This window comes from Podarcis filfolensis (genome assembly GCF_964270895.1).
Source record: "Podarcis filfolensis genome assembly, chromosome: 9".
NCBI classification, from domain to species: Eukaryota; Metazoa; Chordata; class Lepidosauria; order Squamata; family Lacertidae; genus Podarcis; species Podarcis filfolensis.
The window spans coordinates 37,027,641-37,054,899 of record NC_139610.1 but is presented as its reverse complement, the minus strand read 5'-3'; the positions used below and the strand labels follow the sequence as shown (position 1 = coordinate 37,054,899).

General features: G+C 43.0%; 1 protein-coding gene across 6 annotated transcripts in view; it reads left to right on the top strand.

Moving 5' to 3' along the window:
• Nucleotides 1–2,794: 2,794 nt before the first annotated feature.
• GRIA2 (glutamate ionotropic receptor AMPA type subunit 2) overlaps nt 2,795–27,259 on the top strand; it is a 74,478-nt gene continuing 50,013 nt past the window's right edge. For 3 of the 6 annotated variants that reach the window (XM_083631110.1, XM_083631111.1, XM_083631112.1), the window contains exons 1-2: nt 2,795–3,732; nt 4,457–4,597. In XM_083631110.1, the coding sequence (XP_083487236.1) occupies nt 3,639–3,732; nt 4,457–4,597 (235 nt within the window). In that variant the 5' untranslated portion in view covers nt 2,795–3,638. The remainder of the gene's footprint in view (nt 3,733–4,456; nt 4,598–27,259) is intronic. The other 3 variants (XR_014552144.1, XM_083631109.1, XM_083631113.1) reach the window with 1 other exon arrangement.

Genomic DNA, 27,259 nt, shown 5'->3' with positions numbered 1-27,259 from the left:
TTTGTAAAAATGTTACATGGGGGGGGGGGAATACAAGAGAGACATTGCAAACACTTTTGTAAAACAAGAAAATCTTTAATTAAAAAAAACTGAGTTCCAGTGAGTTCCAGCTGAAAAAAAGCCCTGGGTAGGGCCAAATGTGGGTGGGGCTGAAGCCAAAGATGGATGAGGCCACCCTCTTTATATCACCACTTATTTCTTTCTCTTTCTGACATTCCCTTTTCCCCCTCCTCTACTGCTGCCACTTCTCTCTCCTCTGCCCATTTCCCCCTCCTTGGCACTGAAATTAGGGCAAAGGTTTCACCAGCTTAGGCCACAATTTGCCCATCTGTAACACAGGTCTCCTGAGAAATCTCTATGTGGGACAAGAAGCTACAGTTAGAACTGGATATGAAACAACTGATTGGTTCAAAATTGGGAAAGGAGTACGGCAAGGCTGTATATTGTCTCCCTGCTTATTTAACTTATATGCAGAATTCATCATGCAAAAGGCTGGACTGGATGAATCCCAAGCCGGAATTAAGATCGCCAGAAGAAATATCAACAACCTCAGATATGCAGATGACACAACCTTGATGGCAGAAAGTGAGGAGGAATTAAAGAACCTTTTAATGAGGGTGAAAGAGGAGAGCACAAAATATGGTCTGAAGCTCAACATCAAAAAAACAAAGATCATGGCCACTGGTCCCATCACCTCCTGGGAAATAGAAGGGGAAGAAATGGAGGCAGTGAGAGATTTTACTTTCTTGGGCTCCATGATCACTGCAGATGGTGACAGCAGTCACAAAATTAAAAGACGCCTGCTCCTTGGGAGAAAGGCAATGGCAAACCTATACAACATCTTAAAAAGCAGAGACATCACCTTGCCAGCAAAGGTCCGTATAGTAAAAGCCATGGTTTTCCCAGTAGTGATGTATGGAAGTGAGAGCTGGACCATAAAGAAGGCTGATCACCGAAGAATTGATGCTTTTGAATTATGGTGCTGGAGGAGACTCTTGAGAGTCCCATGGACTGCAAGAAGATCAAACGTATCCATTCTTAAGGAAATCAGGCCCGAGTGCTCACTGGAAGGACAGATCATGAAGCTGAGGCTCCAATACTTTGGCCACCTCATGAGAAGAGAAGACTCCCTGGAAAAGACCCTGATGTTGGGAAAGATTGAGGGCACAAGGAGAAGGGGATGACAGAGGACGAGATGGTTGGACACTGTTCTCGAAGCTACCAACATGAGTCTGACCAAACTGCGGGAGGCAGTGAAAGACAGGAGTGCCTGGCATGCTCTGGTCCATGGGGTCACGAAGAGTCAGACACGACTAAACGACTAAACAACAACAACACAGGTGGTGGGTTATGTGCTCCAGCAAGATAAGAGCTGTACCGTTCCTCCATCACACTAAAGTAGAAGTGGGTTTTGTTGTTTTTGCTTTATGAGATGCATCCTTCCGTTGGGAAGGACACAGACTTAGGGGCAAGCCAGTGGACAATATTATAACTGTGGTTCCCCTTACACTTCTCTGGCCACAGTTCCCTACCTGATTTTCTGGGAAGAAAACACAGTGGCACTTGCTGCTTTATTTTTCCCTAGTGGGTATCTCTCACCAGTAGGAGGGAGGATCCCTTCACTGGCCTTTGCCAGGTGCCTGATTCAGTAGACAACCCCACACCTGGCCAATATTTTTTTCATCTGAGAAGAAGGCAAAGCCTCTGGTAAGCTTTAGCAAGGCAAGAGAGAATTTGTGCTTTAAAATGAATGGAATGAAACATCCAGTGTATGCAATTTCACTGCAGCCCTGAACAACATGACAACACTTTAGGAGACTGATAGTGGGTTGTAATATACTCTGGAACCCAGTTTCCAATTTTGCACCTTCCTTCTCTTCAGTAAAGTTTTTCACAAGTAGGCAGAAGCTCAGTAATTATGTTCTGCTACTAATTTTAAGTTATGTGTTTGGCTATGGATGTCTCTCACCTCAATCTGAAGCTACAAGCTCACAATATTTATTCATTTATACTTAAAGGTGATATATCACTATTACAATTCCCCAGTACACTATATGATATTAAACTACAGTAACCAAATAATAAAACAGACAAAAATACAATAAACTTCCATTATAGACAGATGGGGGCCTCTTTCCAATTGCCTGCAGGTTAAACCTAATATATATTAATCTCCTACTAGTCTGGTGCCCCACAGCGAGATGAACAAATAGTGGCGGGCACCTGTGGGTCTGTATTCATATGACCATTGTGGCACCTTTCTTGAATGTACAAAATGTCACAGCTAAACGTGGGCGTGTATGCAATGGGCACATGTAATCAAATGTGTAAGAATGTGTGCTGAAGAGATCAATATTTGCACTGGCTTTCCTTTGAAGCTCATGGAACTGCAGACAGCTGTTTCTGGGAAAGGGAATGTAGCTGAACCCCGTTCCTACTTTTTGACTCGGTTTCCCCACCTTTCAGAGCAAGAACTTGGCCTCAGTGGAAGAGTGAAAAATTCAGGCAGACCAGCTCTAGCTGGTGGGAGCTGATCTCCTTTCGCTTCTTTTTAAGACGGCATTCTCCTGCCCGCCAACGCGTCTGATTTTTTTTTAAAGCGATTAGCATGCAGAAAGCGAGCGAGCAGCTCCTCCTCCGACCAAGATGCTCCTTGAACCGTCCGATTTGGGGAAGCGGGGGAGGGGAAAGCAAGCAGCTCTGGAAAGCAGGCCGTTTCTAAGTTACGCTTTGGCACAACCCACACCATTCTGCTTCTCTGGATCGGAAGCCTGATCGCTCGCAATAGGTGGGGAGGGCGGGGGTGACAGAAACCGCGATTGTCCGGTGAAACGAGAGAGAACGAGAGAGACGGGGGGGTGGGGGGAGAGAGAGAGCTCTTCGCTGCAGCCGTAGGGGGCGCGGAAGGGGCTGCTTTGGACCGAAGCCTGGCTGTCCCCGGCTGTCTTCCGCGGCGCTGTCCGTGGTGCTGAAAAGGACCAGCCTTTTGGCGAGCCCAGCCGCCCCCAACTGCAGCAGCAGCAGCAGCAGCAGCAGCAGCAGCAGCAGCAGCAGCAGCAGCAGCGGTGCCTTGGCCAAGGCGCGCCGAGCTCGCGCGCGCGTCCAGGCCTACGCGGGGAGGGGGCGTACGGAGAGGGGGGGGGGATAAGGAGGCTCTCTCTCCGGCGGCGCACGCGCACGCCGCCTCTTCCCTTCGCTCGCTTTGCCTGGCTGTGCGCGAGTGTGCGGTGTGTGCGCGCGTGTGAGTGTGTGAGTGCGTGTGTGTGAGGGCGAGAGAGGCAGAGCTGGGCGAATGCGTGTGCTCGCCGGCGAAGGAGCTGGATGTACCGAGGCGACGGCAGCGCAAGAGCAGCGTTGAAAACGGCATCCCAGGCGCCTCTTTCCTTCCCCGGGCTGGCCTCGGGAGCACTGCAGCAGCGGGCCAAGGCTGCTTCTCTATCCACTCCCTTCCTCCTCTTCCTCTTCCTCCTCCTCTTCTTCTTCTCCCGCTGAGGGCTCATTTCCAGCTCGGGTCCTTCATCTGCTCGCCCAAGATGCAGAGGATCTAATTTGCTGAGCGACAAACGGGCAAGGGAGGAGAAGGCAGCGGCGGCTGCAGCAAAGGAATATTCTGTGGCTTTGTGGATGCTCTACTTTTCATGGCAATGCAAAAGATTCGGCAGATTGCTCTCTTCCTGGCTCCTTTGGTTTGGGGACTCATCTGGGGGGTCTACTCCAACGGCATACAAATAGGTGAGTGGCCCCGTCAGAGAGGATCCCATATATATATATATATATATATATATATATATATATATATATATATATTGTTAGATGAGATTCTGGCACACGGTCACCACTCAGGTCCAATTGCCGTATTCATGGCATGCACTCTTAAATCCAGCCTTCTCTTGCTGGAGTGGATGCTTGCCAAAAAAAGGAAAAGTGCCTTCATTTTAGATCAACTCCTGTCCCCTGCCCCCCCATTCTTAAATGCAAAGGTTACCCATCTTCTCGAATCCCATCCCACTAGACGCAACTCCTTTCCCCAAGCCAGTTCATGGCTTAAAACTAAACACTTCACTGATGACATTTGGGAAGGTGCAATCCACATCCCACTGAAATCAGGATGGGGAAGTCAAAACCTCCCACCTTTCATTGCTCTGAATGGATCTGGATTGCACCCTTCATGTGAGGAAGGCAGCACACCATGTGCTTTCCAGATATTGCCCCCCTTCCCCTGCCAAGCTCAGTTTGGGTATCCGGACCCTGAAGGGGAGGGAGATGGCTGAGATTTTAGGATATAGATCATCCCTAAGGTCAGTGAAACTGGCAATCTGAGGCAAGTCCCATGGCAAGTAAACGAAGGTCTCTTTCTCTTTGTGAGTCTGGCAGCGCTACTGCCGAGCCTGCAGCACTGATGTCCTCTCTGTGTGTCTCTCTTGTTCTGTCTTTATGTGTGTTTGTCATCCTACAGGGGGGCTCTTCCCCAGGGGAGCTGATCAGGAATACAGTGCATTTCGGGTAGGGATGGTTCAATTTTCCACTTCAGAGTTCCGACTGTCGCCCCACATCGACAATCTGGAGGTGGCCAACAGCTTCGCTGTCACCAACGCTTGTGAGTCATGAATGTTCAGTTCATTCAAATCCTCCCCTCCCCTCCCCAGAAACCCTTTGCTCCTGTGTTGGTGGAGTTAGGGCAGCAGGTGCTCTTGTGCATTAAGCAAGTGTCTGTAGGAGTGGGGTGGGAATCATGACTTTGGCATTCAGCTGCTCCAGAGAGCCTGGGAGGGCTTGTGGGGCAGGGCGTGAGGGGATTAAACTATGGAGAATGCACCCATCCATCCAGCTAAATTTCCCTCTGGAAGATGGTTGCACCACTGCCTGCTCAGGGTGGTCCTGCTCTACTCCTGTCCTGCCACTTGACCCCCTTCAGACCAGATCGTACCATCTGCTTTGCATTTTGGCTAGAGACTTCCAAGGATCTCTCTCTTGTGCTTTCAATGTATTACATAAGGTTGGCTGCAGTCATGACTGATTGTGGTGTAGGCAGGACCCCACCCTGCTCCATAATGGAAGCCCCCATGGGCTCTGCCTATGTGCGGTGTGCTCTTATTTACCTCTGCATGCATTGTGACTGAATGTCATGTCAACCCTTTCTGCATGGGTATTTGCTTTGTGAAGGCGGCTCTTTCTTCCCTGAAGAAATGCTTTAGAGATGCAGGGAGAGAATGTGAGGACAAGAGCTTGCAGGACAGCGGCATTTGGGGCTTTCTTCCTGCCTTTTCCTGAAGATTCAGGGGCACTGGCTGCTTAATCCTGTCCACTGCTAGACATAGTGTATATTTTTACCTTCCCACAGCAGAGTATACTGGGAAGATGAATATTCAGCACACCATCTTTCCATAATAGGGGGAAAGATATTTGGCACCAGGTTCCTCTGCCTACTCTTCTAAAAGCAGTGTCCAGAAGCAGCCTGTTGTCTCACTGGGCAGAGTTGCTACACATATGCAGGAGGAGAAGGAGTGGGCAAATTGGGAGGGGTGGCAAGATAGCATCCTTGTGCGTGGTTGCACATGGCACGGGACCATATATCCCAAGCCTGTTCACTGCCTTGTGAAGGCTGCCTCAGTAATTCACAAGTCCACATTCTGGCATATGCCTTATGCTTAAAAAGAGAGAGAGAGAGATTCTTGAGGGATGTTTCAACCCCCAAGGCCTCTCTTGGTGTAGGAAAGGGTGCAGATCAAGAGGGTGATTGGGGAAACAGCAAAAAAGCTGCAAGTGGATTGTTGATTCTGAACAGCAATAGCTGCAAGAGGCTCCGATCAGCCATTTTCCTTTTTGCAATTCTCCATATTAGAATTACTCTGCCCCGTCCCTTTCTCAATAAATCACAGCACTCCCAGGAACATTTCCTTGATTTGGAGGGAGGAAAGCAACTGAAGAGTGAGCACAGAATGAGTCCTGCATTTGGGGTAAAAATGGCTCTTGCCTGTGTGATAAGCATGCTACAGGGAACATTGCTTTTCTGGAACAGCAGCCTCCTCTGACATAGATTCAGATGAATTTTTAGTATATACAGTATGCACATGTGACCTGCCTTCCGTCTCTCACTTGGCATCATCTTGATATTTCTCTTTTGTAAGGCTCAGAGGGTTTTCTAGAAGGCTTCAGTAATAGGCACTATGTAGCTATTGCAAGGGTCAAGTAGCAAAAATAATACCATGATAAAATCAAATCTGAAAATGCTCTGTTTTTCATGAAGTTCCTCAGCTGGAATGTACATCTCCTTAGGGGATAGATTTGATGGAACAAAGAACAGTTGTCCCTGGCACTACCAAAATGACAGCTATGAAATTATTTCATTTTTTGTTTAAATCATCCAGGTAATGGGAGGGTTCCTTGATTAGATTTTTGTTCAGTTCAGTAGAGTCTCCTATGATGCTACCCCTTTGCTATACTGGTGGTAAAAACAGTAACTGAATGGGGCTTAGTTAACATTAAGGTCTGAATTGTTGCTCCCATGCAATGCAATGTAACTGCAAGAGAAATGTAATTCTGTCAGTTTGCACTTGTACTGAATTAAAAACAAACAGATACCTGACAACACACAACTGTAAGAATAAAGGTACAATATCTTAAAAATTGAAAGCTGAGCAGGGGAGGAGGAGAGTGAATGAAGTGATAGCCTGAGCAGAAAAATCGCTGCCAGCTAAGATGATTAGAATTGCAATTTGTCATACTGTCTTTAAAGGAATGTGTTCCATTCTGTCCCCAGTTGATACAGGCATTTTCTAAGAGGGCGATGCCAAGGGTTTTAAAGCCAAGAACTTGAAAAAGGGGGAGAACAAGAACAGGGATGTGCCCACATGACCCCAAAGCACACCCCACACATTCAAAAGATTAGGGAGTTGATTGCCAAATGCAGCTTCCTGCAATGAAAATGAACATTTCTAAAGGAGAGATGTTATAGCAGAGGCAACCATTGCTTCTGTGGCATCGTAGAAATGAACTATTCTGTTGTGGCATAAGCTTTTGCAAGCAACATCCCTTTTCACCCTATTCATTAACTTTCACCTGATGAAGCAGGCTGCTGCCTCGGAAAGCTTATGGAAGAGTCAAATGGGTAGTTTTTAAGGGCTCTTGGTTGATCGTGTAGAAAGAGACTTCAAGAGGACAGCTGCACAGATGGAACAGGGAACAGGTTTGGCAACTGACATTTTGCTTCATTTTGCCTGATCAACAATGGTTACATGCAAGGCTCTTTAAAATGTCTAATTGATCTGGGGAGAATCCTATTGATTCTGCTAACTGATGTTAACTGTAGCATCCAAGGCTGGTTTCAGAACCCGTGTTCTGAAGCATAATGCTTGAGCATGTGGACATGATTCAAAGGAGAGAAGACTTTGGAATGCATGCAGAGTGCATTTTCCTCACTCCCATACTTCTCTTGTTAAGGATGAGGCCTTTCAAGGCAGACGAAGGGATTTCTAGGAAGGAATTACCACTGCTGTCTTTTTTCCTAGAAATAGAGCACTGCTATTGAGATCTGAATAATCCATGCCACTCAGATAATAAGGGGACATTGGTCTGCAATATTAGGAAATAGAAAGCTAGTACAAACCACTTTTCTTTTTTTAAAAGAAATCTTTAAGAAAACAGAGAAAGGATATGTTATGGGGGGAAAGCACAGCTGTCACTTCATGTGATGGTTTTTAAAAGGGGTGGGGAACCAGTGATTCTCCAGAAGTGGTTGGACTCCAGCTCCCATCAGGTCCACCCAGCATCAATGGTCATGGGTAGAATCATGGAACTGTAGCGTTGGAAGTACCACGAGGGTTATCTAGTCCAACCCCCTGCAATGCAGGAATCTTTTGCCCAACGTGGGGCTCAAACTCATGACCTTGAGATTAAGAGTCTCGTGCTCTACCGACTGAGCTATCCCAACTGCTAGCAACAACACCTGGAAGCCCCACCTTTGTTTTAAAATCTGAATTTGGTGGACAGTTTAGAGAAAAGGCACTTGTAAATATAGTCAAGCATGTTTTATAAAATGACCCATTGGCCTAATTCAGTAATCTGTTATTTTTTTTATTTTTTTTGCAGCACCATCAATGTACATGATGCTTTAGCCAGGTCCCTTCCCCAATGGGCTCCCAGTCTGAAGTTTGACAACGAGGAAAACAGAGGGCAAAGAGGAAAGGGAGGTGGAGAAATATTAGACTAATAATTAAATCAGTGTGGTCAGTGGAGGTACAAATACGTAGGCTTCATTGCAGTTGCCACTGGATGTTCAGTTTAGGAAAGAACCTCAAACGAAAGATGTTTTCGAGGAAGGAAGTAAAAAGGTTTGGCAGCCATTTAAGTATTCTGGGATAAGAGACAGCAAGGGAATAAGTGGCCAACAGTGGTAATGTTTGAGGTCATGGGCAGAGATATATTGGGAAAGATGGATGGGAAGACAGTTTGGGAAAAGGTTATGGAGCCCTTTAAAGGTTAGGCATTTGTGATGGCATTGGGAAGGGATTGGAAGTCAGTGTCGGAATCCGAGATGTGGTGCAGCAGTCATGATGCAAATACAGAGCCTTCAAGACATTCCTTCTTTACTTCAATGGAGGAACCACCCTCACACACCAAAGGGAGGAGGTACACTGACTTGCAATGCAGTACACTATATTTTTCACGAAACTGAATTTTTAAAAATCCCTCAGCACCGTTGATTAGATTGTGAGATCATTTATTAATGGGAAAGCTTTCCCTGTTATATTTCATCTTGGCATTCTTGGTTTAGATTCTGCATTTTCAGAATACTGTTTTTGTATTTATATGTTCACCAACCTAATGCTGCTTGGCCTGCAATCTACAAACTGATTACTCTAGCGTGGGTCGGTTCTAGAGCAGCAGGTTCCTGATTTGCTCCTTGGCCTACAGGTGGTTTCCTCACCTGCCCCTGGAACATTTCGGTGGCAATTGACTGATAACTAATCTGGATATTCTAAATCATATAATAATATAATATAATATAATATAATATAATATAATATAATATAATATAATATAATATAATATAATATTATATAATATAATATAATATAATATAATATAATATAATATAATATAATATAATAAATGCCAGTGCCATGTTATATTTTGAGCAGGAAAACTTGGGGTTGAAATTTATTACATTTTAATATTAATAACCTGATGTTAATATCAAATTTAGTGTGTCTGGTGGTGATACCTAACTGAAGACCTGTTCACTGTTTATGGAACTGTCATGTTAACCCTCAGATACTAGCTATCCCTGCTACAAACACACATGTTATAAATTTTGTTGGAATGAGTAATTGAGTATTTGTCCATGAGTTGGTGATTTCCTTCAGTCTTTCTGAAAGCCAGTTGGCTAACTTGGGATTTGGAGCAAGTCCTGTTGAATTCAACTAGAATTCAAGTAGAATTACATAGTTAAAGAGATGCTATCAGCAAAAAAATGCTGGTGTATTATTCCCAGAAACAGGTGAAATCATTGGTTCTGATATTTATCTCAATATCTTAACCAGAGCTTTTACAGTAGCACCCTAGGACTAGGAGGGGCCTGCAGGTAACAACGACTAACAGACACTTTAGGACTAGTGCTAATTTTTGACTGGAATAAAAGCAGATCAGAGGATAGAATTCCAACCATGTGCTGCAGCAGATCAGGTGCAGGGAGCTCTCCAAATGTTACTGAATTACAATTCCCATCAGCCCCTGGAAGTGTGGCCAATGGCAAGGGATGATGGGAGTTGCAGTTCAGCAATATCTGGAGGGTCAAATGTTCCTCATGCCTATAGTAGATAATTAAGTGCCCTTACTTAAAATGGTTTCAGATTATTTCTTGGTTAGTACTAGCAGTAACAAACAACCAAATATGTAAATAGGAACCAGTCTAAAATTACAGTCAAAGCTTTCCTAAAACTGACTCCCTCCTGAAAAGGCATTCTCTTAGGTCTAGTTCACAAATGTATGCCTCTTGATGACTCTAGACTTGATTATGCACCCTTCTAATCATATGAACTGATGCTACTGAAAAGCAAGGCATCTGCAATGACACCTGGTGGCATGTACGCATGCAAGTCATTACTTGATGGCACAGTCCTCATAAACATGGACAAGGAAACCACCCTTGAGTCTCTGGTGAAAAGGATTCTAAGATAGCATCAAATGAATAGGTTGTGCTAATGATATTTCTTCAAAGCCAGACTTCAGTTAAGACTGCAATTCTAAGCATGCTTACTAGGAAGCAGGTCCCACTGAACAAAGTGGGACTTACTTTTCAATAATCACATTTAGGGTTGGACTACAAGACTTGTAATAGGATCTTGGGCCTTTTCCTGGTCATTTTCTCATCCTTTGAAATCTTTTCCTCATGTTTGAGGACAGAGATTTATTAGCAGGTGGTTGCCTCAGCTAGCTTTTATAAAAGAGCCTACAGGAAATTGTGTGTGTTGCCCATCAACAAAACAGAATATATAAAAATAGATAAAACTACTTAAAATGCTTCCAAATTTTGTTTATGATTAAGAACAAAGTTTTAAAAGGAGAAGTCAAAGATCTCATGAAAAGATAGACTCTGAGGAAAGTAGATTTGGCACCATGAAGATATTATGGGACTTGGGCAGCTGGAAAGCCTTAGAGAGGCTGCTTAGAGTTAGTACGTGACAATGTTTGGTAACTGACATGCAGTGATACTTAGGCATATCACTGTATGTGACACCTACAAGCTGGCTTGAGTTCGTATTTAATGTTTATGTCTTCCCAATTATCTCCATGTCCTATGCAAACATCCATGCTTACAAGTGCCATTACTAAATCTTGCCCCCCAAAAGATAATAATAATATAATAGTAGTAATTTATTATTTATACTCCGCCCATCTGGCTGGGTTTTCCCAGCCACTCTGGACAGCTTCCAACAAAATATTAGAAATACAATAAAACATCAGACATTAAAAACCTCCTAAACAGGGCTGCCTTCAGATGTCTTCTAAAAGTCAGATAGTTGTTTATTTCCTGGGAGCCACTACTGAGAAGGCCCTCTGCCTGGCTCCCTGTAACCTCGCTTTTCACGGTCAGAAGGGCCTCAGCACTGGACCTCAGGGCTGAATAATGGAGGTGGAGATGCTCCTTCAGGTATACTGGGCCGAGGCTGTTTAGGACTTTAAAGGTCAGCACCAACACTTTGAATTGTGCTCGGAAACATACTGTCTAAAATTAACTAAGATGAAAGTAGTAATATCCTATTTAGGGATAGAAATAATGTACTTGGCAAAGGCTTCATATTAAGACAGTGCTACCTTTTTACAAGGCACCTGTGTAATTTAGACACATCAGTTCTATACATACTGTCCTGACAACAATTCCCATCGAGCTCAGATGGACTTTGGACTTGCTTCCATCGGAAGAGCCCATTCACAAGACTGCAGGCAAATGAGGCGTCCAGCAGATGGCAGAGTGCTCCTAGTGATAGGAAGGTAGCTCTAATTTAGTCACTTGGTCTTTTCTCTATCAGCAAGTGAGAGCTAGGATGTGACAGTACAAACCTGTAGACAAAAATGTTTGCTTACTGTACATTGTATGCGTGGAATACACACGCTCAGGCATGTGTTGAGAGATTATGTATTTGCAATGTGCTTTAAAGTGGGATTAAGGAATCGGCATGAAAAATGTAAGAACAATAATGAGAATCAACGTATGTAGGGGTCAGTAAATAATAAGCCACAGGCCTTGTGCTCTCCATGTTATCTTTGCCCTGATACCTGCCCTTTATGAACAGTTTGCATCTGTTCACAAAGCGATGGGGGAAAATCACCCAGAAGAGCAAAGTTTTGCAGTGGGGAGAACTGGTTCATGAAATGTGCACATACCGTTTCTGGTTAGCTCAGCTGCCTAACTATGTTTGGTAGTTAACATGCAAAGCATAGGAGCAAACTCTTAGGGCCATGGGGGCTTCGGCCCCCACAATAAAATATTTGAGGGAGCCAGGCCGCCACAAAGTTGATGGCCATTCCCATTCAAGTGGGGGGGTGCACTGCATCATATGATCGATTATGCAGGGCGGGGCTTACCTGGGCCCCCATAATATTTTATTCAAGTTGGCACCCCTGATGCAAAGTGATCGAGGTATTTACTGTATGCAGTATTGACTATATTGAGTTGGTCTTTTATGACTGCCTAAACAATTAGGTGGGACGCGGGTGGCGCTGTGGGTTAAACCACAGAGCCTAGGACTATCAGAAGGTCGGCGGTTCAAATCCCTGCGATGGGGTGAGCTTCCGTTGCTTGGTCCCTGCTCCTGCCAACCTAGCAGTTCGAAAGCACGTCAAAGTGCAAGTAGATAAATAGGTACCGCTTCAGTGGGAAGGTAAACGACATTTCCGTGTGCTGCTCTGGTTCGCCAGAAGCAGCTTAGTCATGCTGGCCACATGACCCGGAAGCTGTACGTCGGCTCCCTCGGCCAATAAAGCGAGATGAGCGCCACAACCCCAGAGTCATCTGCAACTGGACCTAATGATCAGGGGTCCCTTTACCTTTACTAAACAATTAGGTAAAGGTAAAGGGACCCCTGACTGTTAAGTCCAGTCGTGGATGACTCTGAGGTTGTGGCACTCATCTTGCTCTATAGGCCAGCGTTTGTCCTCAAACAGCTTCTAGGTCATGTGGCCAGCATGAGTAAGCCACTTCTGGCGAACCAGAGCAACACACGGAAACACCGTTTACCTTTCCGCCAGAGCGGTACCTATTTATTTGATGTGCTTCCGAACTGCTAGGTTGGCAGGAGCAGGGACCGAGCAATGGGAGCTCACTCAGTTGTGGGGATTCGAACCGCTGACCTTCTGATCAGCAAGCCCTAGGTTCTGTGGTTAAGACCACAGCGCCACCCGCGTCCCTACCTAAACAATTAAGAGTTGCCCAAAGCATTAAACCACACTTTAAAAAGATATATATGTGAGCAGAAACTTTTCCTTATTAAAAAGTTAGGGTTTAGCTTACCACTGATGAAATGGGCAAGGATTGATGGAAGATTTTGCACACTGATGCATGGCATAAACCAATAGCTACACGGTTTTCTTGAAAGGGATTGTTCACTACAATAAAATGAGGCTTTTCTTCCTTGCTTCTCAAATATGAGCAAGCAAACCACCTCCTATGCATTCCACATTGGGCCAAAAGATTCCTGCATCACAGGGGGTTGGACTAGATGATGCCCGTGGTCCCTTTCAACTCTACAACGCTACATTTCTATGATTCCTTGTGTGGCATAGACCTGTAGTGGTTCACTACTACATTTGGCCTCACCACTGAGCTTGCAACCTCAGGCTATCACTTTTTGTAACTCTTTCACAGCTGTTCCCCTCACAGCTGTCTAACTCTGCTCCTCTCCCTCCACAGTTTTCCTTTTCTCCCACTTTCAATTAGTATTCAGCTCCCGTGTCTTTGCTGGGACAGAGGTCCCTCTCCCTCTTTGCTCCTTATCTCTCCTTTGCTGCTGTGTGCTTGCCAGCCACTCTTTTCTCCCTGTCTTCCTCTCTGCGCATTTTTGCTGCTGCTATCACTCTCTCCCACGCCCACCTGCCATCTTGCAGTGTGTCACTTCTGGCCCCTTGCAATCATATCAACGAAAAAGAAAATATTTCTCCCCCTCTTTAGATTTTTTTTTCTATAGGCAAAGTAATGCAGATTTGACTGATGAACTAATCGACTTAATCATGACTAACAAACTATGGCTGCATTCGCACGGCAGCTTATTTTATTTCCCCCGATGTTTCCCTGACTGTTATAATTTCCACATTATAATTTGATCTTTCACGGGACAGAAAAGCCACTTGTGGAACTGTATTGGAACACAGCAGAAGTTTAGCATGCATTTCTTTGTTATTTGCTTCCAGAAAAAAACCTGCTTGCAGATAATGAGCCTTAAACTTGTATTAAATAGAAATGAGCACAATACTTGCACTGTATTCCACTGTATTTCTGGAAGTGGCTTTTACGTTCTGTGAAGGCTCACATATGATGCAGAAATTAACAGGAAAGTGCAATAATTTGCTGTGTGAATGCAGCCCATGGCTGCAATGCTAATCCCATTTATAAGGGGGTAAGTCCCATTTTATTCAGTGGGGGTCACTTCTGAGGATTGTGCTGTTGACATTTCTTTAGCTGAGTTACAGCCCTTATTATAATTAATAATTTCTGGAGCATAGGTGATATCCAACGTTTCATAGCACAGCCACTGAAATCCATGGACGTAAGTGACTTAAATTTGAAGAATCTATTCTATCACAAGTAGGATATTGTCCACAATTTCTTATATTCTACCAGGAACAGAATGTCCATTGAATGTGCATTGCATTTTCCTGATATTCCATAAAATCCCAAATGGCATACCAGTTATTGCATGGAGATACATATTTTTTCCAGAGTGTGCATATCATTCCTTTCCCTTGTGAAGGATTTCCCTACAGTGTGCAATAACAGTGTTATAAAAGTAAATTGTTATTTTTCCTATGGTAGTTTCAGTGTGGAGGTGATATATGTGAGATCCTACAAGTCAGAATGTGTTAGTGTGAGAAAAGGTTGAGCATTACAATTTTAAATCAAAGCTTACAGCTCTGAAGGGATCTTTGCACTGTGACATTCTGACTAAGGGAACACTGGCTCATTTATTCCAGAGCCATTGGGTACATTCCGGCAGGAATCCCATTCACATTTATGGGAGATGCTCAGAAGCACCTATGTTATCATGAGAGGTGGGCAGGAAAGTTCACCATGGATGGCATCCTTTATATTCATTCAAAGTCTGTGAGTTGAATCCAGGTTGGGTTAGTAATCCTTTAAGTTCCAATTGGAAGCAATGCGCTTAAAGTGAGTTGTGACTAACTTCTCCTGCTGATTTCAGTGAGATTAAAGCTGCAAACCAATACACACTTCATGTTTTTAAACTCAGAAGAGTTAGAAGTAACTGCAATTTTAAGCACAGCTTTTAGAACTGCAATTTTAAGCACAGCTAAATTCGGTGCTAATCCTGTGCACAGTTTCCTGGGAGTAGGCTCCATTGAACACAGCTGGACAGAGAAAACATATATAGGCTTAAGAGTACAGGTCTGGATCCAACCCAATAGCTGGGTAAGGTCAAGGAGAAAGAAAATCATTGCTATTCTAGAATACAAGGCAGCAGACTGTATTGTTAAGGTTCAGTAGTAGCAGTTTACATATTTTCAGACAAAATATGAATGGCTTCTTTGAAAAATGGCTCAAATGTAAATGTTTATTGGCAGCAGTAAATACTGAACGTTTCTTTACTTTTTCAATAAAAATATATATGAAGCCATGGAGGGGAATTATTGACTGATGTATGCAGACTGATTTATTTAGAAAAGGGATTTATTTAAAACCCTTGAATCCCACCTTTCCAAAGCTCAAGGCTGCTTACCTAAAGCATATTACAGCATCATTTATTTAAGCAATCTCTGTTTCCTTTTGTGCTGCTTTTCCAGCTGGGCAGCTGGGGGGAAAAAAATCAGTGGAACCAAACGGGTATTTATTTATTTATTTTTATTTCACTCCACTCTCCAGCCCAAACGGCTCCCAAAGTGGCCTACGATGATAAATAAAAAGACAGTTATGCCATTACTTCTGCATAACAGCATTGGCAATATGCCAATGGAAGCAATTCTTCTACTGTAAATAGCAGATGTGGAGGGCCCCAATTCATATCAGGACCATGGAAGGGTTAAAGGATAAAAGATCTCCCCAGCTATGATCCCAATCCAGCTTGCCATTCCACGCTGGCTATTTATTTTTATTTCTTTATTTAATCAGCATTAAACATGTGAGCAACATCAGATCTAGCCTAGCCCTTATTCAGCCATCCTTTTAGCTACTAAAATTCACTGTGCATTGTCCCCAGATTGTGAGCCTCCAGATCTTTTCTCTATGCAACATATTGCCTTTCTCCAGCCTATTGCCACCTTTTAGCCTTCAAAACCGTTTTCCTATGCAACCTGTTGGTTTGGCAAGCTCACATGTGATGGTGAGTATTTGAGTAATGGAGGGTGGGGATGCTGTAGTGATCTGGCCACATACTGAAGATGAGATCCTGGTTTTGAATAGCAATTTGCTTGCTGTGATTAACTCCCCACGGGTTTGAGTACTGGATAAACAGGGTCTTCATGCAAGACTGAAAGCCAGTCATAATTGAGACAAGAGACCATATACTGGCAAGAACAGTATTATCATCACTGGTCATGAGCCAATAGCTTTGATGCACATGAGGGGCGCCAGGGGTGGTTTATTATTGTTGTCTGTGATCAGGGCAGTATCTGGCACCAAATCATGACCCGCATGGGCAAACACCATTTGCTTCCAATGCTCAAATGTACTCGGTGAATAGCTAGACACTGTGCATTTTTAGCCTCATTTTTTCAGCTGTCTCTAATACCTTTTTGACATTTTGTGTGGTATTAAAAGACAGTTAATTAGATACAAGTGACTTATCTTCCAGGAAGAAAAGTTGTGGGTGTTTCTCAACCCCTATTTAAAGGCACCATCAATTGCACACCTTTGATTTAGTTTAAAACTGGGACCATGGAAACATATTTAATTACTGGATAAATTCTGCCGTTACACTAACCTTGCAAGTCAGATGTAATTAAAAAATAAATTCTGCGCTGCATGAAATAATGCTGATTGCTTATACTACTTATAAAGATGTGTTGGTTTAAATCCATTAAAGATTTGCCATACCCATCACATACCAAATCCGGGACACCTCCACCATGCCCTGTCTACCCAGGCTGCTTCAGCCTGCTGTGCCTCCCCTTGTCCTCAGCCTAACCTTCGCTGGCTTATTGCTGCTGCCACCATGAAGCCAAGATCTCCTCTGCCAGGCCCACCATGGCTTCTGCCATACTTCCCAAAGCCGGTGCCATGCTTCCGGAAGTGCATTTCCAGAAGTGCAGCCCAGCTTCCTGAAGTACATCAGAGACCACAGTGGGCCTCAGCATGCCTCAGTGGAGGCCTCACAGTGGCGGTGGCAGTGGCAGCAGATGAAGTGGGACATCCAGGATTGACATCAGAAGCCAGGGTGGCTTTTGTCAATCTGGGATGTCTCACTCAATGCCGGATGATTGGCAGATATGCCATCAGAGTTGATGGGGGAGGTAGGAACCCCAGTTCTGGATCAGCTTTTCATTTGCTGTGTCATTTGCTGTGGTGGCCAGAACAGCACTGTAATGTTGTCTTCAATACAGCAATGTTTCAACAGCAACCATTCACATCTATGGACAAAGGGGTGCATCTGCGGGTGGAATATCTGGGTGGGGCTACTTCTGCTCTACTTCTTACTCTAGTGACTGAAGAAAAGCTCAGGTTTTAGTCTTTCAGGGCTAAATTTATTGATTTAGTGCCATAGAACTAAATAGGATTCATTGTGAACTAAGTCACTCTGAGCTGCATTGTCCTTCCCTTCCTTTCCTGCATCCTATTCTTGGTGTGATCCTGGAGGGTAATAGAATGTTGGGTTCCAAGTTTATTTGGTGCTTTTTTAAGATTAAAGTTGAGATTTAAAATGTTCAGGGATAAATTCTGCATTTTCGGGAAATTGATGTTAGTGATTTGATTTATTCCAACTTGGCCGAGGGAGCCGGCGTTTGTTCCGGGTCATGTGGCCAGCATGACTAAGCTGCTTCTGGTGAACGAGAGCAGTGCATGGAAATGCTGTTTACCTTCCCGCCAAAGTGCTACCTATTTATCTACTTGCACTTTGATGTGCTTTCGAACTGCTAGGTTGGCAGGAGCAGGGACCAAACAACAGGAGCTCACTCCATCACAGGGATTCGAACCGCCGACCAACAAGCCCTAGCCTCTGTGATTTGATTTATTCGAACTTTATTTCATGCACTTTCATTTAAATCACAGTAATCAAATTTGTGGGTGTGTCTTGCCTATATAACCCAATTGTGTGGTGCCAGGATGCACCCTGATGAACAGATGATGAGATTCATATGCAACAGAACCCAGAACTGCACTAGCTGGTTGTGTGTTACTCAGGAGAGCTGCCAAGCCCTTCATATTTTTCTTGGAATTCCACTTGGTCATGAGATGGAAATCTGTGCCAAGCATTTAGAATAGAGATTCATTAGAGTGACATGCCTGGGGCCCTCTGAAATGGATCTGGAATCTTAGAATTTTAGAGCTAGCTGGAAGAAAACTTTGAGGTTTCCTCATCCAGCTCAATGCAGGAATCTACAGTAGAACCTTCTCCCGAACCTGGTAACTGGCACAGAATCCATGGAACTCCCTGCTTTCTCAGCAGTTCACCTGCTATTAAGATATATTTTGGTATAGATTATGCTGTCATCATTGCTTAGCACCTGCCTCTAAGGGTCTGTTCACATTCTGCCCCATCATAACTGCTGGTATATTGCGATGCCTTATTCCTTAAAGGTCCCATGGTTGCTGGATCTTTAAATTTCATGGAAGTGATATGGTGATAGCCAGTTTTTATTACATTACAACCTTTCATACCTGATCCAATTTCAATTACATAATGCTACATTTGGTTTAATAGGACATTGCGTTTCCCCTACTATTGTAAGGCAAGGATGCTTGGTCAGCAATGCTAGCCCACATTTCTATTTATAGATGTTTCATACTGTACCCAGGTGCTTACTGAATGATTTTTTTAATGGTGGGGGAAAGGATCCTACCCCCAAATAAATTAATTACTCAAGTTTATGACATGTGAAAATATTTTACTGCAACATTGTAAAACCCGATTATGTCAGTATGGTGTTATTTTCTACTGATGCTCTGCAGTTTGCTGAATGGTGTTTTAAAGGTCTACATCCATTTCAGAGGAAAATTTGCTCTTATAGCTTTGAACTGGCTTTCCCCCTCTATTGATTGTCTCAGTTAAACATTGCATTTGAAGAAACCTTGTTATTCCATTAGGAAACTGGAATAAATCAGTTATTTATTCCAATGTAAGTTTCATTTACTTACATGAAATCAGTTCCAGTGATCTTACATGTAGCTGTGTCTCATTCTTATAATCATGGCTCTAGTGAAAAATGACCTGCGGGACCATTAGACAACATTGACAAGTTGGAACATGTGCAGAGGAGAACAACCAAGATGATCAAGGGTCTAGAAACCAAACCTTATGAGGAATGGTTGAAGGGGTTGGGTATATTTAGCCTGGAAAAGAGGAGAGGAGATATGATAGCCATCCTGAAATATCTAAAGGGCTGTCACATGGAAGATGAAGGAAGCTTTTCTCCTGCTCCAGAGGGTAGGACCTGAACCAATGGTTTCAAGTTGAAAGAAGGATGATTCCAACTAAATATCAGGAATAATTTTCTGATGGTAAGAGCTATTCGACAATGGAATGGACTCCTTTAGGAGGTTGTAGATTCTCCTTCCTTGGAAGTTTTTAAGCAGAGGTTTGACAGCCGTTTGTCATGGATGCTTTAGTTGAGATACCTGAATTGCAGAGGGTTGTACTAGATGCCCCTTGGTGTCCAAGTCTTCAATTCTATGATTCTATGAAATGCTGTTGATTCCACACTATTAGTGCATTTTCTGTAATGCTTAAACTATTTGCAATTCTGATATCTTAGTTGCAAATGTGCTTCTTAACATTTCTTGATTTGGATTAGTATGGCTGTGGTTTATTTAAATCATGCAGTATTCAGAAAGGCTGGCGTCAGGAAGCTTTTGCATAGCTCGGCTAGTATTTTTAAAGGAAATAACAGACTGAAATTTCCAATCTATGTGATAAGAGAGATGGGGAGGAATATAAAGTCAGGGGGTTTTTTTCCTCTTCAAAATTAGCTCCTAAATACTCCTAATTTAAGTGTTTCCAGGGTTATTCTTATCTTTGCTTTGCAGATTTCTATCCCTTAACTTTTCCTCCCCACAAGTGTGAGCCTTTGCCAGACGCAGAGATGTCCATCTCCATGAGAGATGCTTGAAAGAGATTATACTTGGCTATGCTAATTCTCTTACAGCAATCTGTGGTTCCAAGTTATTTTATTGCCACTCAATTAGCATTTGCATTTATTTCTCCTGAACTCTACAGAAACGGCTCATATGAGAGCAGGTTTCTTTTAGAACAATGGTTAGTGTAATCAAGAAAATGGCTTCTTTGCTGTCAAGCAAGAATCTGATGCCCGAGAGCTTAGAGATTTGTATAGATTGATTTCTATCAGACAATTCATTACCAGTAGAGTTACTGCAGATTTAACTAGCTCATGAGTGGTATGAGTAATATCCTTCCAACAGTACTTCAATTTGCTGTGGTTGTGTTAAATCACTTCCTGAAGTGTACAGTGCTTGTAGTTCTTCTGATAGCTTTGTTCTATGTGTGGTGTGGTGGCCAGTGTGGTGTAGTGGTTAAGAGTGGTAGTCTCGTAATCTGGGGAACCGGGTTCGCATCTCCACTCCTCCACATGCAGCTGCTGGGTGACCTTGGGCCAGTCACACTTCTTTGAAGTCTCTCAGCCCCACTCACTTCACAGAGTGTTTGTTGTGGGGGAGGAAGGGAAAGGAGAATGTTAGCCGCTTTGAGACTCCTTAAAGGGAGTGAAAGGCGGGATATCAAATCCAAACTCCTCCTCCTCTTCTTCTTCTTCTTCTTCTTCTTCTTCTTCTTCTTCTTCTTTCAAAACCACGAGCCCTGGGCTTACCCCTGTTCTGAAAACTGAAGCTTCCATTTAGATTGCATCCAAGACACCCATGTCACTGTACAATAGTATTTGATTGCTAAGAATACATCCAATGTTTTTGTCCCTATCAACAGAATATTGGGTAGGCTGTCTTAAACTGTGTGGACATTTCATTCATTTATCTGTTTCAGGTGTGGAGAACCCCTGGGCAGGGGATCCACTGGCCAGGGGATCCAAGTTGGCCTCTGAGGCCATTTTCCACAAGCCATATCCAACTGCCCATTAGGTGATTCAAAAGGAGCAGGATTTAACACCCCATCTTATCAGCTGATGTGCTGCATGGGGTTAAATCTTTCTCAGTTTGGCAGAATCTAGAAACTTGTGAAATGAGCTTCTAGGGGGACTTGTTTTACACTTGTTTTTGTTAAGCAGCCTGAGTGCACATATAGTGTTGTTTCAAAGCTGAAAGCTATTTGAAAAACAGTTTGCATTTTGGCACGAGGACCAGCTGTTTTTTTGACTCCGCTGGGTAAATGTGATACTTTGCATTTGGCCCCATCAGACAACATCAGCATAGATATCCAACAACTATCCTAAGGAGAATTCCTTGCATGCCAGCCAAGAAGGGCACTAGGATCTGTCTAACTGAACTGGGAAAGAGTCTAGATCAATATGAACGTTCTTTCACTGTGTGTTGTGAAAGAGGAACGGATGTTATACATCGCAAAGGAAGGTCAAACAAAAACCTGGGATTATTATTTTTTTATTACAGTTTGTGGGAGAGAAAACATTAACCCTGAGATCCTTTAAAATGCACAGCTGGGCAATATACTGTACTTTGATTAGGGCCATGTGTCACCTTCATGTGTGCCTCCCTGGGAGAACATTCCGTAAGTGGTGCACAATCACTGAAAATACCTGTTCTCATGCTGCCAGACATCCCATGGAAGTGGCACATGAAGAAGCGCCTCAAATGATTATTGCTTGTTAAAATTATTTCACTTTAATTTTGTCCATTTATCCTAATTAACAATGAGAATTTAAGGAGAAATCCAAGGTATCTCCATGAATGTTCATTCTCCATGCATTGATAACAGGAGATTTAATTTCAGCAATAGCATAGGTGCTGGCTCCTTGGGGCCGAAGCACTTTTGACCCCCGATTATTTTTTCTAGGGGGCTGGGCCCCCTCAATGTTCAGAAGACGTTCTGCTCTGCCCACTGGCTACTTGTAATGCCAGGATATTGTGCAATGTCAGGACGTCGTATCGGACCCCCTCAATCATCCCGAGAAGCTGGTGCCTCTGAGTGCTAGCATTCCTTATTGCCACTCTGTATCCTGGCTTATATCCAGATTGTTTTCTAGATGAGGTGCTGAATTTGGCATTATGCTTGCCTCCAGAAGATGCTAAGGCTGTAATCATATGCTTGGGAGTAAGTTCCGTTTGACTTGTGTCATAATTCTGTACATGTCTATGCATAAGAGTGGAATAAAATATAATAGATGATCTGGAAAATGCAGTCCACGTGTATAATTCTGCTCAGTTCCCCCATAATGTCTAATGAAACTCCATGAGTGCTGTGACGTTATGCTGTGAACACCCCAATCTACATCACTGGCTGTCATTGACAATGATGAAGAAACTCATGAGTGTAATGACATCATGTCACATGTTTCAGTAGACATTATGGAGAAGAGGCAGCAAACTAGACATGTGCATACATTGGGCAGCAGCCCTGTGACATCAGAAATGGCAGGTATAACCCTGGGAAATATATATATCAAAGCTTAAAATATTTTTATCCCCTTCCCTTCAAAGTTTGTGTGGAATTTGATTTTGGGACACAAGATCGACACAAGAATCTCACTGATGAATGAGACACCGTGTCCCTGTCAAACAAAGCAGTACTATGTTGAATGTTTTCTTAGAGATCCCAATCAGAAGAAAATAAAACCCTGCATTTAGATATTGTACATCCATCAAGTTAAAATGCATGAGGCCCAGAGTTGCCAGATTTACTTAGAGATGGGTTCATTTCAGAAACCTGGCCCCAAATATTAGTGGCATGTGAACCCAGCTTGCCCTCAGTTTCCACTCGTTTTTGTGATTGTTGTGATTCCTTAGAATAAAACCTTGTGTGCTTGCAAAAAAGAAAAGAATGGATGAAGTGACTGGCCTCAGTTTGCCTATCCAGATAAAAATCCAGACCCTGCTCTTATGAGTAGCACCTGTAGTAGGGTAGAGCCATGGAGCCACTCTCCTAAGAACTGCATTGTTGTAGCTTCCTCGGATGGTGTGGGTTGAGTCAGAAACAAGATTGGACTGTGAGGTCACATTGGCAGGAGTGCCCAATTGGCTCTGCTATTGTGCTTGTGCATCCCCAGCCACACACCATACAGGTAAGTAGCCACACCACTGTCAAGAGAGTGGCTCTGTGGCACTGTCCTACCATGACGACTGCCCTTGCCCACATCACCACTCCCTTCTTCTTTTATAAATTACCTGTCATTTTGATGGGGTGACAGCCTCTGCCTCCTTCTTCCAAGCACTTAAAACTTTGCTCAAGCAGAAACCCGGGAGTAAGCAGCATTTGGAAACTGAGATCTCAAGGGCTGCTGACTCCATAGTATGAGCTCAGGGATGTCAGAGAACTGCATTTACCAGAGCTTCTTGTGGTTTTGAGTGTCGTGATGGAGGCAGGCATTCAGTGACCTTGTTGCTCTCTGATAAGTTTACAGGAAGGAAAGGAGGCAGGGCTAGCTAGCAGGCTGACAGAGGTGAGGGTGGGGAGCGCGAACCCTTAATAAGAGGTAAATTCAGTCCACGCACAAAAGGCCAGGGTGCAACTTGAATGAAGCTTTTTAAACTGGACCTCGCCCTTCAAGCTCCCCTGACTTAAGCTTCATTCCCACCACTCCTACCATCTGTCTGTCATTCAATAGGAACTGACAAAATATTGTTTGGTGCTTCAAAATGCACAGCGTGCCTTTTGATAAGCAAAGGAGCTATGGAGGATTCACTGTGGCATGTAGCACTGGGCAAAATCAAATTGCTGAGAGTTTATATAAGTTTATCCCTTTGGCCGTTCTGCTGATTACACATTGCCCTTCAGCAGTCTCTTGCTATTACTCTCTGCGGAGTATAATTGCAATTCCCTTTTGCCCTTGACCGAGTGACCAAGGCATTGCCCTCCTGTGCCTTCTGTGCCTTATGAAATGCGTAAGGTGGTTTCCTCTTTCTCCAGGGCAGGCAACAGCAGCTGTAATTGTGCTAGCAGGTAGTGTATATGAAAGAGGATGAAGATTAATAAGAACAGCTGGCTTGGCCCCCACAAAATGATAATAAAGCATGTTGGGCATGATCCAGCTAATGCTAAGCACTTTTGAGTTCCGTTCTGAGTACAGTGGGGGAGACATTCATGGATGATTTCATCTCTTCTACTGAAATCCATGTAATTTAAAAGTGCTTATCCATGGCTGGCACAGGCTCATTATGAGTAGGGTGTCAATGTAGGGGAAGAATAATTGGTGTTTTTAGAAGGCACCTGCATTTATTTATTTATAAATATATAAAAAATTGAATAGGACTGTCAAAAATTATTTAAAAGGATCATATGGCAAATGTATAAAAAGTGTGATAAGCTGAACTGAGGTTAAGCAAAAACTGCTAACAGAATAACAATAAGAAGTTGACTGATTTTAGGGTGCGTTTCTATACTGACATATAGAAAACTCCACTGAACTCGGTGGGATTGAGTTCTGAGTAGACATGTTAACTGTAACACCTTTTAACTGTTTCATCATTTCAAGTCAAGGCTATTCTTTTATTTCTATTTTAATATTTATGTATTTATCTAATTTAATTTCTATACTGCCCTTCATCTGAGGACCACAGGGTGGTTTACAATATAAAAATACGAAATATATAACATAGTAACAAACAAAGCAATAGCCCACATTATCTTCTATATTTTCTGTTTCAGAAAAACAAGACAAACCAAATGGCTTAAAAATGAACAAGTGTGATCATAACTCATACAGCTGGCCCCGTCAGATGGGCTGGCTATAGCTATGCTCTAGTGCAAGTTTACTCAGAAATAAGTTGTATTTAGCTTGATGAGACTTACTCCCATGAAAACATGCTGCGGATTGCAATCCATTGTGCATGGTGAAAATTAACTTCTGAATAAATAGGCATTGTGCTCTTAATTGATTAATCTCCTAAGCAAGCTGATTAAAGCTTACAATCTGAATTTTTACAGTAAATACAGGAGGCCAAAAGCTCGTTACCTAGCAATACAAAATAGGTGACTATCTCTTTACACTGGCTAAGTGTTTTTCTCAGGCAGTAGATGGAAGCCATTTATTGTTAGCAAATGAAAGGGCTGTAGCCCTTGAGGTGTTTGTGTGTTAGCCCCCTGCTCGAAAAAGAATGTCTGTATTGGGAAAAGAACAAATCTCCCACCTGCTGTCATTCACTTGGCTAATTTAAATTCCCAGAGGAGCCAGACATCCTAGTTACTGACAACTTTGGGGAAAGATGACACCTTTTTAAAATAATAATAATAATAATTGTATGATTCACCTTTGAAAGAGGTTTCCTTTTAACTTGGTTGTAATTATAGCCTAATAGGAAATAATACATCTCAAGCTTCCCACTTCAAAGGAAGTTATTTAAGGGATCTGTATCAAAGTGAAGCTGCTTCTTCAAGATGTATTCATCTGAGGTTGTCAAATTTTAGAATAAGGAGCATTCCTAGGCAAGAAGTAACTGTACGAGCCTCCTCAAGCACAGTGAAGAAGAGTTCACAGGTGCAGATTTGCTGCACAATGAAAGCAACATCAAGTTGAGGTATTTAACCAGGGACTAGATGGCCATCTTATTGTGCGTGCTGGAGATGTGGCCACTAGGGTCCCCTCCAACTTCATAATAATATGAGGTTAAAACTAGGGATGGGGAAGAAATTCAATTTTGTTTGTATTCTATTGAGAAACTAATTAATTCACACTTCTCAAACCAATACGAGAACTGAAGTACAGGTATTCTTCAAAATTCACCATCATCCAAATTTTGCATTGCAATTCTCCAGCCATCCAAACAATATGTACAAAGATGCATAATTTTGTGGGAAATGTGCACAGAAAGGCATAAACAAGTGAAATTGCATACAAACCGTGCATTATATCCGAGTACTGTTTGCAAAAAATGTATATATTAGTTGAAAACTATGTACAAAGCTGCATTAAGATGCTGACAAATTTTCATGAAGATTTGTTTTAAAAAATTAATAATAATCAGAAATTGGTATGGAACTGTGGAGAACTGAAGTTAACACTGAAAAAAGGAGAAACGTAGTGAATCAAAATTTGTTCATCCCCAGTTGAACCCAGTGCAATCATTGTGCTATCTGCCTCTTCTCTCCCTGTGTACTTCGGTTCAGATCTGTCCCAGAGGGTTGGAAGAAACCGTAGACCAGATTTTTGTATGAGCAAGTGGAGGAGAGGGACAGGAATTTCTGTTCTGTATGTGGGCATTTTTCCAGCCACAAAATGATTTCATTGGATGTAACTAAAACTGTGCCATTCTCCAGCTACAGCTTGTGCTCCTTAGGGATGCTTGCTGAGTGTGTGGTTGAATCTTGCCCCATTACCTGTTTCCTGTAGTCTGGAGGTGGGAAGTCTCATGTCCAGCAGCAGAATGTGGCTCTTGTGGTCTCGTCACCTGGCCCTTGTACTCTTCCTAAGCCAGGCATAGGCAAACTCGGCCCTCCAGATGTTCTGGGATTACAACTCCCATGATCCCTAGCTAATAGGACCAGTGGTCAGGGATGATGGGAATTGTAGTCCCTAAACAACTGGAGGGCTGAGTTTGCCTATGCCTGTCCTAAGCCATAACCCCACTCTCCTCTGGGAATGATTTTGCCTGATTGGAATGTGTCCTTTAATGCCTCTTGCTTGCTGTGTGTGTAGAAACCTCTGTTGTGTGTTGCTGGAATGTAGTGTCCTATACATAAAGAAGATTCACCTTCATAACTCAGTTTTGACTCTGGCGCCACCACCCACTGGCATGTGCCTACCAGGATGTTGCTCAGAAGGGGATATGGCCTTCTACCTGAAGAAGGTTCCTTGCTTCTTCTATGATTCTCTTAAGGTCCTGGGAGGAATAAAACTGGATACAGCAGTGATCAAGATGCCTAGGATAGGATACAAGACCTTGGGTAATTCATGTGGTACAGCAAAATGGGAAGAAGAGTTCACCTGTTCCATAGAGTTGAGTATGAATTTGATAGGCAGATGTTAAGCACCTTGTGTTTGGACTACAGAGTGGACTATAAAATTGTAAGAATAATGGCAGTTCAAGTTAAACCCAGTGGTCTGCCTCTTCATTTACATAAAAATGTCCCTTTCATTCTACTGTAAAAATTAAGCTTTAGTCAAAATACTCTTCTAGTACTATTTTTCATTCTATCATACTGTATCTAAAATTAATTTTGAAATGCAATAGCTTTCTGTGAGTAAGCAAATACCAATCAAGTTGCTTTTCTACTGAAAGGATGAATAATATTTTGTGTTG